This window comes from Mauremys mutica, chromosome 7 (assembly GCF_020497125.1).
Source record: "Mauremys mutica isolate MM-2020 ecotype Southern chromosome 7, ASM2049712v1, whole genome shotgun sequence".
In the NCBI taxonomy this organism is placed as follows: Eukaryota; Metazoa; Chordata; order Testudines; family Geoemydidae; genus Mauremys; species Mauremys mutica.
Genome location: NC_059078.1, coordinates 97,855,895 through 97,868,137, shown reverse-complemented (window position 1 = coordinate 97,868,137; position 12,243 = coordinate 97,855,895). Strand labels below are relative to the sequence as shown.

The following is a 12,243-nucleotide window of genomic DNA, read 5'->3' as shown; positions in this document are numbered from 1 at the left end:
CAAGAACTGGCCCAGAGGCTTGAAACATGGCCTTGAAAGAACCTTAAGAATGAAGCTGAAACTCCATCTACACTACAATAGAAAACCCACAGTGATGAATCTCAGGGTATGGCTACACTGGCGAGTTGCAGCGCTGGAAAGCCTCCACCAGCGCTGCAATTAGTAAGTGGCCACACCTGCAGGGCACTTCCAGCGCTGCAACTCCCTGGCTGCAGCGCTGGCCGTACACCTCACTCGGCATGGGGAATAAGGATTCCAGCGCTGGTGCTGCAGCGCTGGTCATCAAGTGTGGCCACACACCAGCGCTGTGATTGGCCTCCAGGGTATAAGGATGTATCCCAGAATGTTTTTATAAATTACTCTCTTTGTTTTGTTATGCAGCCTCTCTTTGTTTTGTTATGAACGAGCTCCGAAACAGAGCTCCTGTTTGCTGTGATCATCTGTACCTGGCTGTAAACAATCAAATGAGAGACAGGGAGGGAGTGAAACAGCGGGGAGTCGTGTTGGCTGCAGGCTGTTTGCAATTAAGAGTTAAGACTAAGGGGTCGGAAACATGTTCTGATTTTTCAATGCAGGAAGCTAAACACACAGTGTTGGCTCCAAAAATCCCCTCTCTCTTTCCCCCCGCTCCCTGTCACACTAGACCCCACTCCACCCCCCTCTTTTGAAAAGCACGTTGTGGCCACTTGAATGCTGGGATAGCTGCCCATACTGCATCACTCCCAACAGCGCTGCAAATACTGCAAATGTGGCCACACACCAGCGCTGGTAGCTGTGAGTGTGGCCACACACCAGCGCTGGCCCTGCACAGCTGGATGATCAGTGCTGCAAACTACCAGCGCTGCAAACCGTAAGTGTAGCCATACCCTCAGAGCCAAGGTCAACTGACTCGGCTAGTGGAGCTTGAGCTGCGAGGCTAAAAATTGCAGACATTTGGGTTCAGGCTGGAGCCTGGCCTCAGAGACACTCCCACCATGCTTTCCCGTCTGTGAAAAAACACTAGGATGGCAGAACAGAATGTCTGAGTAAGAATTACATTCCTAGCCAAACACCAAAGAAAGTAACACTTAAATGCAGAGTGCTCTCCTGACAGCATTAGGAAATTGACTATATGAGAGCACTAATCAAATGATTGTAGAGTCACTTGTCAGCCTCCAGGCTTCTAAGCAGAGATTGGTGAGGTTCAGGTATAGGACCCTGCCCTGATGAAAAGAATTTTGGCCTGGGGAAAGAGCCAGAAATCACAGATAGATATCTGAAAGAGGCTGGGGAACCAAGGTCTTCAGGGCTTAGCAGCCGCTATGAAAACAACTTTAGTCTGGTCTCTCTGGATCTTCCTGGCAATGCCCAAGAGGAATAGAGGAAGAAAGACATACACGCAAGGTCCTGATCATAAAAAAAAGAAAGCACCCACCCCATCCAGTTGTAGGAATCCTAGTGTCTGAAGCAAACTGTGAGTTTGTCTGGGGGGCGCTGAGGGGACCGTGTCTGGTTGGTTGAGGTGGAAAGCAAGAAGTTACATCTCTCAGGGACTGCAGGACTTGAACCCTGATCCACCGGATTCTTAGGAGCTAGTAAGCTGCAACCGCCCACCCAGTGACTGCTAAGAGTTCCAAGGGCTGAATCCCGACAGAGGACTCCAGTCCTGGAACCTAAATGGCAGATTGCTGGGGGTCCTGATTGGTCCACAACTTTTATCTAAACCCAGCAGTGGATCTCTGTTGTCCAAAACTGGGATGCACCCTGCTCTGGACTGTGTGCTTCCTGCTCCTGCTCCCCTGATTTGACTTCCTGGCATCCCAACCCAGCTTGACTTCTTGCATCCAACTTGTGATCCCAATATCTGGTTTGTCTCCTACCTCTGATCTCTTCGTATCCTGACCCAGCCTGATTCTGACTCCCAATCTGTGGTTCTGATCTCCAGTTTGTCTCCTGCCTCTGTATCCCCAGTATCCTGACCTGGGCTGACTCCGGTTACAGATTCACGGTTCTGCCCTCAAGTTTGTCTCATGCCTCTGATCTCCTGGTATCCTGATCCAAATGATTCTTGACTCCCATCCCATGACCATGGACCCTCGCTCTGACCACTAGGCATGGCTGCCCATGACCCAGCCATGACAACATCTGACAAAGTCTTGCTGGACCACCACCTTGTTCAGTTGCCTCTTGCCCACAACTGACTCCTGCCTCAGTCAGTCTATGTGGACATTAAGACTGTTCTGGATACACCTATCTGATATCAATAAGTGAGCTCTTTCCACTTTGGACAGAATCTTTACAATCTAATGACAAAGAGAAGGGCTTCTGGTCCTGCCTTGTTAATCTATAGGCTCTTGGAGCTTGATTGTTGATTTCTAACAGGACTGCAAGTATGATGATATAAGGAAGAAACAATAGAAAGCCTAGTCCCACATCCTGAAGCTTCAAAAAGTTATTGTTTTGTGCTTCCATCTTCAACCAAATGCTTTGACATGATGTAGGGGCATGAGACTACCACTTATGATTCCAATGGCTAAAAGGACTGAGTGAGGTTTCCAAGATGAGAGGTTCTTCTTGACAAGACACTGCTTGAGGAATTTCCACACATAGTTCTGTAGAAGAATCAGTTAGTTGAGGGACTTTTCTTGTGACGCAACAAATGAATAGGCACATGGAGTTACGCCCCCTCTTCATCCATGCAGCTCAGAAAGTCACCTCCACCTTGAATCTGACAAACTACATGGAGGAATTCTGAAGGATAGAGCCAAAATGGGATGAAACACTCAGTCTTCTTGATCATCATAAAATACTAGGAGTAAACCCTATCCCACCCATCATCTTTGTTGATGGACCAGTTCTTGTGATAAGCAGATTATGTAACATATGAAAGAGCCCGTCTTTTGTTGGAATGAGGCGCAAAATGGCACTGAATATGATTTGGGAATTGGGGAGGAAATTCTATAGTCTAAACTTCTAAAGGCAGGCAGAATGTTGTAGGTAGGGATACCTAATGCAAGCTCTGCATCTCTAGAGCATCCTTCTGCAGAAGTTTAGCAGGATACCTAAAGTTCTATGGGGAAAGTCACATGAAGAACTGGTGGCTATCAGATGAAGAAACCAGTGCTCCACTGAGCATGTCTGCAGGAGATGAGGACTGCAGAGTAAAGCAGAAAAGAGAAGGCAATAAACGTCTCAACATCTGGACATGCAGAGGAAAAAAATAGGACAGAACAAAGTTGAAAGCAAAAATCTGTATAGGACTCCTTCCGTACCAGAAGTGGACATGGATAAGCCGGAGATAAGGGCTGTAGAGTAGAGCAGAAAAGAGAAGGCAATAAACTTCTCAACATCTGGACGTGCAGAGGAAAAAAATAGGACAGAACAAAGTTGAAAGCAAAAATCTGTATAGAACTCCTTCTGTACCAGAAGTGGATATGGATAAGCCAACAGTTGATAAAGATTTGGAGGAGGGATTTAGCATGTGAATAGCATGTTTGAAGAAAGAACACATAAGACAACTTAAGGGGAAACAAATTACACAATATGTCAAAGTTGTGCTAAAAGATAAACATTTTCCAATTCTTATAATCATGAGGAAAAGTTAAAGAAACAGGACTTATGTTCATTTAGAATAGAGGGGAATTCAAGGTGACTGAACAGAACTTAGGAAAGTCATATGTGAAGTGGGAAAAAAAAAATATTGTTCACACCAGACAAAGGTTCAAAAAGGTGAAGAAAATTAGCAAACTGGGAAAAAGACTTTTCCCACAAAGAATAATAAACACATGGAATAAGATACTGGGCATGATAATTAAAGAAAATAAAAGAAAACTATAACTATAAAAGGAGATTGAGATTATTTTCTAACAGTGGAAGGGCTTGAGGGATATGGCATAAATAGAGGAAGATGAAATAAAGATCAACCAAAAAATCAGGGAAGGCATCTCAAGCATTTTTCTGTTGCTTAAGTTTTTTTAAGAAAATTCATTCTGCACTCAGCAACAGACAGATTTAGGGCCCAATCTTACAGACATTTATCATGAATAGTCCCACAGAACTCAGCGTAGGCAGTGCTTGCAGGACTGGATCTTAATGCAGTGCCCTCAATCAACATATAGAATAAAGAATCTATTTTGCAACCAAAGAAATTTATGATATTTAAAAATGTACCTTGTTCTCTTTGTATCTACTCAGATCTGCTATACAATACTCTTTGAATAATTTATCATAGTATTTCTTTGCCAGTTTCTTTTCCCTGTAACCGGAAAGATAATATTATTGATTAAGCATATGGAAAATACAGAGTGAAGTCAAATAACATAAACCCTATTATATAGTTATGGCATTAACGGGACAGGGGCATTGCAGTTTTGTTTTCTCTAATGAATACAAGTTGTAGTGGTAAAAATAAAACAAAATAAGAAAATATACAGCTTGATGAGAGTAATTGCCATGAAACAGTTTTAGTTTCTCTTGAAAATAATTATATATTTTAAAAATATATTTAAAGCACCAAGCATAATTTTGAAGTTGTACTCTTTGTAGGGGTTTCTGAATGGTAGTTTAGTTCTCTTAGGGAATGAACAATAGTTTGTTAATTTCCTGTGTCATCAGTTCATTTTGCCACAGAGCTGTATTACTTTATCTCCTACACTTTTTTCATTTTTTAAATTTATTAAGAGTTCAAAGCAATAAGAGCAAATATGCATGGCAATTTTTAATGAATAAGGAAAAAGATATATACAAAGTGATCTAAAAATAATGTCTTATTATAGCCCAAGTTACCAATTCATGTCCACTGCATCTTCCTCTTTCCACAGGAATCTATAGTTTTCTCTTACAACATCAAGGTCTGTCTTGTCACTTGCTCTGTAAAAGGGTACATTTTTCTTAAAAAGCAGATCTAGTATTAAAATGAAATTTTACAGCACCAGAAACAAAATAATCAGATCATCATTTAGCAAATGCTGGTATTTTAGAATTCCTTGTCTTATTTATTAAGTTGGACATACTGGGAGATACTTTTAAGAAGCAACAATTGTTCATGAGAACAAGTATTACACGCTAACTTTTTCCCTAAAAGAATAAAAGAGCTTGCTTCCAACATTAGAGTCACTCATAACTATTAAAACTGTGTAAGATTTAATTCTATATGAAAAGTTATATTTGAAACATTAAAAGAGGATCATCTGCAGCTCAGAACAAGGGTTTAGCTTCCCCAGGAAGATGTTTAGTGATATTCCAGACTTCACAAGTCTCCTGGGTTCAGATTGCCAAAACAGTACAGAGGGTAATTATCCTTTAAAGATTGCCTGGTACTCCAAATGGCAAACAATTGTACTACCTGCAAGCAGTTATTCCAGCACTATGTACTGCACCACAGAAGCCTGAGTACAAGATTGTCATTTTCTACCCTCAACGGAGCAGCATTAGACATTCTAGGAATGAGATTTGAACACTCAGCAAATACTGGATTATTTTAGATACACCCTCCATCTGTTGTCTTTTAATCTACATAACACAAAAATAAAAACTCCTAACTGAATTTCATCTAGCTTTTCATGTATAGATACAAATTGTACAAAGTTAAATCAAGACAACTAACAATTCTCCTCATCTAATTCAGATATTTACAACTACCATAGTTGGTACATTTTAGCAAAAAGGTTAATGATTTGATACACAAATAAATCTCTGGCCACAGAATTAATTACAATATTAATAAACCAAAGAGGAGTTTCCCAGCATATATTTAGTAGTTTTATAAAACAGGTAGTATGTTCTCTAACGGTACTTACCCTGAACGTCGGAAGTCCTCCTTTTTGCCACCATAGTATAAAATGTAGTCATTCACAAACTTTTTATGTCTTGCATACTGAATAAAGCAAAACTAAGGAATTCATTTTCAGTGTTCTCTCTCACTCCAGGGCTGGTTTATCTGGCTTCACATACCATTACCTCAGATAAGATTAGCACAAAACTGTTTCTACAATATAAGGGATTTAAAGAAGCTATTACCAAAATTAATTTTAATAGAAAGGAAGTTCAAAGAACTCTTATTAGAATAACCTTTTATAAATTAATTCTCAGCAGAAGAATTTTAGGGCAGAATTTAAGTTGTAAAACCCATCCACATGCCATACCCTTATAAAAAAATTTAATATATTTGAAGATGTACAACAGATCTTTAATTCAGCCTTTACTGTATATTCTATTGCAATTCAAACAGAGTTCCATGATACTCCAATTTTGGTTTAAAATATATCTATCATTTTTGCCTGATATAAATATAAAATTACTAATGAAATGTAGAATTTTTATGTACTTTTCAGTATCAGTGTAAAAGCAATAAACTTCAGTAGATAACTTTGTTTTCGACCACAATATCAAGTTACAGGAAATTATATTGTGATTGTCAGGATATTTCTGTTTTACAGTTGTAATTTGACACATACTTTATATGATAAAACAACAAGCAAAAACAAAACCATATAAACAATCACATTATTCTAGAAATAAGCACCTCCACAAATGGAAATAAAACAGTAAAACAATAACTTAAAATATAAAACAAATTTCTCAGACATTTATGGAACTACAGAATTAGACATAAATTATCTTTCTGGCATGTTCTCAAGCCACATGTTAAATTGAGTTCAATAAGAACTCATTTCTGTCAACCTACTGCCTGCACTAAAAATCATTTTATGGAAAAAAATATTGTACATGTATTTTCTGCTAGAAGTTTCCAAATGTTAACTCAATCTTAATGCTAGTCTTCAAAAATTAAAGACCTAAATTCAAGCCTACAGTTAGGAGCCTTTATTTAGCAAGGCTACAGGAGGCTGTATATGTCATGATGAAGCTGACTAACTTCAAAGAACTCCAGCTTCTTTGTCACCATTATCGACTTTGATAATAGTAGGCAACTGACTTGCCCTTCCAACTGGAGGAAAAGAATAAGATGGTAGCAGTAGAGAAATTATCCAGATCAAGCACTTATACAAAGCTCCATGAAAACAACAGAAACACTATGGCTAACGAATTCTACCACGGGCTCTTTAATCATAGCTTCTTCTTCAACTGCTTATTTTTACAATTTGAGGATCATTAGCCACATACAAATGACTTTATGTGGAAAGAGTCCAGGAAAAATAATGTACAGGTGACACAGCAGGGTTAATTACTTTGGAGGAACACCTGATTTTGTACATAAACGTAGCTCACTCAGCTAGAGCTACTGGATTTTATCCTTTCTTGTTCAATGAAGCTTCTGGCCTTTAGCCAGGACATCTCATTATTATAAAAAATGTATAGCTCTGCCAACTTACACAGCACAAACAAAATATAAGACAAATCCCTGCCCCAAAGAACTTACAATCTAAATAATACAGAACAAGAAACAGGTTAACAGTTCCACTCAGAACAGCCTCAACTTGTAAATGTGCCTTTGGTTCATGGCACTGTGTGTACTCAGATTTTTTTGATAAACTTGACAAAGTAAGAGCGTTTCTTAAAAATGAAGACTTAGCTGAAGAGTAAGTCTGAGTTAAGTAGCACAAATGATAATTTCCCTCTATTGCAACAAAACGTGGCATCTCCAAATGTTTCCATGTTCCACTTATGGATTGCCACAAATCCACACAATATACCCATATTAATCCCAACATAACTAAAAAAATACAAATTCTACTGTTTCCAAATAATTTATAATCATGGCTATATCAGGCAGGAAACTAATTCACTTCAGCTACTGAGACACTAGATAGATAGATAAAAAAAATGCTAAGATTTACACAGGGCTATTTGAATTTCATCATGCAAAATGACAAGTCTTTGGTCATTGTGACACTCTGTACCTCAGAGTGGCACCCTGGAACCCCCATATTCACCACTGTCATGATATGTTTTGTACAAAATATGCCTTGTGAAGTATCATTTTAAACGTCTTGATCTGTTGAACATTAATATCCTGTTGGACTGTATATGCTATCATTGTATGTTAAGTTATGAAGTTTTGCTATGTGTGTGTTACTGAAATCTATTGTCAGGTTGGGAACACCCACAATCAGCCTTTCAAGAAAAACAATGGAGTAGCCAGACAGTGGTTAATGGCTCATCAACACTCAACAGGGAAAGAATCCACTATCCCAGAAACTATATACAACAGGGACTGCTTGACCAATGGGGATTGTCTGTTTCCCACATCACAGCAAAAGATCTTTCCAGCAAGCTGGAAGAAACTATAAAAAAGGGGAAGTGACGTCATCACTTGGCCTTTCTCCCCTCCCAACTCAACATTTGGAGGAACCTCTGGAGGACAAAGACTTTGAACTAGGGGAGGGCGGTCCCAGGCCTGGAAAGAGTCTCAGCCTGTGTATTGAGGATCTGTGACTTGTTTGTATCATCTGTCAGGGTGAGATACCATTTGATTAAAATCCTGTATAGTTTGTAGAACTTAGACAGCGATTTTGTTTTGTTTCTTAAATAATCAACTCTGATCTCGATACCTGCTACTTATAATCACTTAAAATCTATCTTTCTGTAGTTAATAAACCTGTTTTACATTTTACCTAAAACAGTATGTTTTGGTTTAAGTGCTTGGGAAAGCTCAGCTCAGTTTACAACGGCTAGTATGTGTCCCCTCACATCGAGAGAGGGGCAGACTGGGTAATGAACTTACACTGGCTAGGCTTCTGACCAGTGCAAGATGGTACAGTTCTTAGGTGCAAGATGGGGAGCTGGGAGGAACTGGCTGTAGCCTCTCTATTGCTGGTTCATGAGTAGCTGGGAAAACATTCATATAACTCAGTTGGGTGTGTCCCGGTCTGCGGATGTCTGTGTAAGTGCAGTACCTGCCAGAGGTTTGTGGCTTGACACAGCATCACAGAATGAGAGGGATACCCCAGGTTGGTGGGACAGAGGACTCAGCGATTACATAACCCAGGTGCGCCACGGGAACCCTGTTACAGTAATTTCTCTGTGCTGCTGAGAGGAATATGGGCACAATATCACGCAGAAGCAGCATTCCTACAGTACCTTCAAAATAACTATTTAATAGGATCATTGAACAAATCTATATCTGCCTAACATAAAGGTCACAAAGCATTACCAATCCTCCAAGGATAAAGATGGTTGCAGATGTGTCCTGGAGGATGTTTTTACCAAACTGGATTGGCAGCCTATAAAATAGCTTACATCACTTATGGCAGATAAATCACACAAATCCGTCAGGTGTGTTACATTCTTTTCAGTTCAATTAAATGTGTGCAATCTGCCACAAAATATTACATCCCCCTACTGTTAAATTCCAAAGAGCAACTGCTAGGCAATAGTAAAGATGACTTGATGGAAAATTCAACAGAGGAGTTCTATGATCTTTCCCCTATCTACTATATAACTGGCTAGTTTCACTGTAGAAATAATTGTTTTCATGCTAAACTTCAAAGAAAAATATTTTAAAAGGGAAATTGTAGCTGATGAAGACAATAGTTTAGGACTGAAGCATTAAAGTAATCAAACCTGATTATGCCATTCAAAATAAAAGCTAAAATAAACAAAATATGATATTAAACAGGTCTACAGTATCACATCTGTGGAGGACACTACTTGGGATAATCCTTTCTTGAACTGTCTTTTGGATTAATTATTGTGTTCTTGGCCTTCCAGCACAAATATAAATTTATTCATATAACAATAGTCTCAGATAGAATTGTGAAGCAACAAGGTCTGCTTGTGCTAAAAAATCAAAGCACCTTGATCCAACACCACATGTGTAGTAATTTAGTCTGAGATATGGAACTCACAGCTACAACACTAACTGCAATTAGGGACAGTTTGGAAACCCCTTTCATAGGCAGATCTCAAATACCTAATTATCGGTGGTGGACAGATGATGATCTGAAACAATACCCAGTCTCTGCTGGTGCACAGAAATTCCCCAGGCAACAGGGAGACTCACATGAACATGTCCCTGACAGGAGCATTTCTCCCCAAGTGAAAGAAAAGTTGAAAAGCTGAAAATGTGTTTTTACCAATATAAACAAATAATCAAAGGATACAGCATCCATGGCTATCAGATGAAATCTCCTATTTCTTGCTTCTTCCCTGTTAACAGAAATAATAATTTTGTTTGAGTAAAAGTTCAGTTTAAATACAAAAATCTCTGACAGAAGTGTTCATTACCTATCCCATTCTTCTGCTGCAATTTGTCTGTCAGCCACCTTGGCCTGTTTTACTTTCTGGAATGGTTTCACGAGAAGGGCATCTTCATTACTTGTCCTATGTGTGGGGAAAAAGTGAGGAATAAATTATTCAAAAAGTTTTCATATGTAGTAAGTTCCAGTACACCAAAGTCAGCTTAGGAAGTCAGCAGCTTGAATGTTATAAGGAAAAGGTTGTTGCACAGACTAGCATTGTTTGCCTCTTGTTAAGACAAGTCTATACTACCATGCTACAGTGGCGCAGCCACACCAATGCAGCTGTGCTGCTGTAGCACATCTGGTGAAGACACACTATGCCAACAGGAGAGTGCTCTCCTGTCAGCATAATTACTCCACCTCCGCAAGAAGCAGAAGCTATGTCGGCGGGAGAGCATCTCCCACCAACATAGCGCAATGCGGACACTGCTTTAGGTCAATGTGAACACTGCTTTAAGTCAATGTAACTTACGTCGCTCGAGGGGGGATTGTTTTCACACCCCTGAGCAACGTAAATTACATCGATGTAAACAGTACTGTAGACCACCCCTTAGTTTCTGTGTTAATGAAACCAATGTTAAGATGGGGGTCAGAATGGCGTTTACTCATGTGTGAAGTTGAGACCTAGTCCAGAAAGGCACCTGCTCATAGGCAACGTATATACAGAGTTGCTTACAACAGTATATCTTGTCTGACAATCCCGTCACTCCACAGTCACGTTGTAGGAGTCACATGGGTAGTCACACAGATATGGAACCTGCTGCAGCAGGTGCTCTGAGACAGGATCATGCTCGGTTCCTTCACACCCTATATCATACAGGCCGAGGATAGAAATATCTCATTCTCATCTAATGATCCCTAGTTTTTCTCCACCTCAACAGCCCTATACAGATCTAAGATCCAAAGCAGAGGGAAAAGAGGCAATATGTTCAAAGAACAAGAGTTACTGTTGGTAACCCCTTTTTCCTCCCTTCATGGTATTGCCTCCACAGAGCTCCACTGTACCAGATTAATGAACACGGACCTCTCTGAGGGGCACAGACTAAGGAGCACTGCTAGTTAAACAATGACTGAAGCATTGTCCTCTGAACACCAAGATCTGTTCCAAGACAAACCAAAAATATCAAAAAATCAACAAAAACAAACAAATAAAACAAACTTTTTATACTAAACTTAATTACACAACTGTTTTAAAACATATTTAGATTTATTTGTCTAACACAGGGGTGGCCAACCCGTGGCTCTGGAGCCACATGTGGCTCTTCAGAAGTTAATATGCGGCTCCTTGTATAGGCACAGACTCCGGGGCTGGAGCTACAGGCGCCAACTTTCCAATGCGCCGGGGGGTGCTCACTGCTCAACCTCTGGCTCTGCCACAGACCCTGCCCCCATTCCCCCCCTTCCCCTCCTCCCCTGAACTTGCTGTGCCTTCGCTCCCCTCCCCCCCACGAGCCTCCTGCATGCCACGAAACAGCTGACAGGGAGGAGGGAGGGTGGGTGAGGCACTGATCGGCAGGCCTGCCAGTAGGCAGGAGGTACTGGGAGCAGGGTGGGGAGCTGATGTGGGGCTGCTGACATATTACTGTGGCTCTTTGGCAATGTACATTGGTAAATTCTGGCTCCTTCTCCAGCTCAGGTTGGCCACCCCTGGTCTAACATTATGGGTAAAAAGGGAATGTTTGCTCCATGATGGCAGGCAGAGAGGTAATCAGAGACCCATAAAGGGGTAGTATTTATATTGTCAGTCTAAGGACTGTAGGACTTGGGAGAACTAAGCATACCAGTTGTGCAAAAAGGTTTTGTGGCCACATAGCCAGGCACACATCTCCTGCCCTGGGGCACTGCAGAGTCAATGTCAGGAAGGAGTCTTTTTACATTTTTTCCCAAAGAGAGAATGAGATTCATCATGAACCAAGGGTAGAATATATACATATGGAGCAAACCCTCATTAGAGCACTACTGGGCGCCAAATAGCGTGTGCCAGAACAAAGGGTAAAGAAGATGATTTCTTTGAAACAGCTCCCAATGTCTAATATTTCATCTAACAACTAGAATGATATAATGC

General features: G+C 40.3%; 1 protein-coding gene across 2 annotated transcripts in view; it reads right to left on the bottom strand.

Moving 5' to 3' along the window:
* LOC123374102 (protein FRA10AC1) overlaps positions 1-12,243 on the bottom strand; it is a 57,585-nt gene that overhangs the window by 36,613 nt on the left and 8,729 nt on the right. For both annotated transcript variants that reach the window (XM_045023614.1, XM_045023612.1), the window contains exons 3-7: positions 10,165-10,260; positions 10,041-10,086; positions 5,778-5,854; positions 4,765-4,848; positions 4,150-4,234 (exon numbers count right to left, since the gene is read on the bottom strand). In XM_045023614.1, the coding sequence (XP_044879549.1) occupies positions 4,150-4,234; positions 4,765-4,848; positions 5,778-5,854; positions 10,041-10,086; positions 10,165-10,260 (388 nt within the window). The remainder of the gene's footprint in view (positions 1-4,149; positions 4,235-4,764; positions 4,849-5,777; positions 5,855-10,040; positions 10,087-10,164; positions 10,261-12,243) is intronic.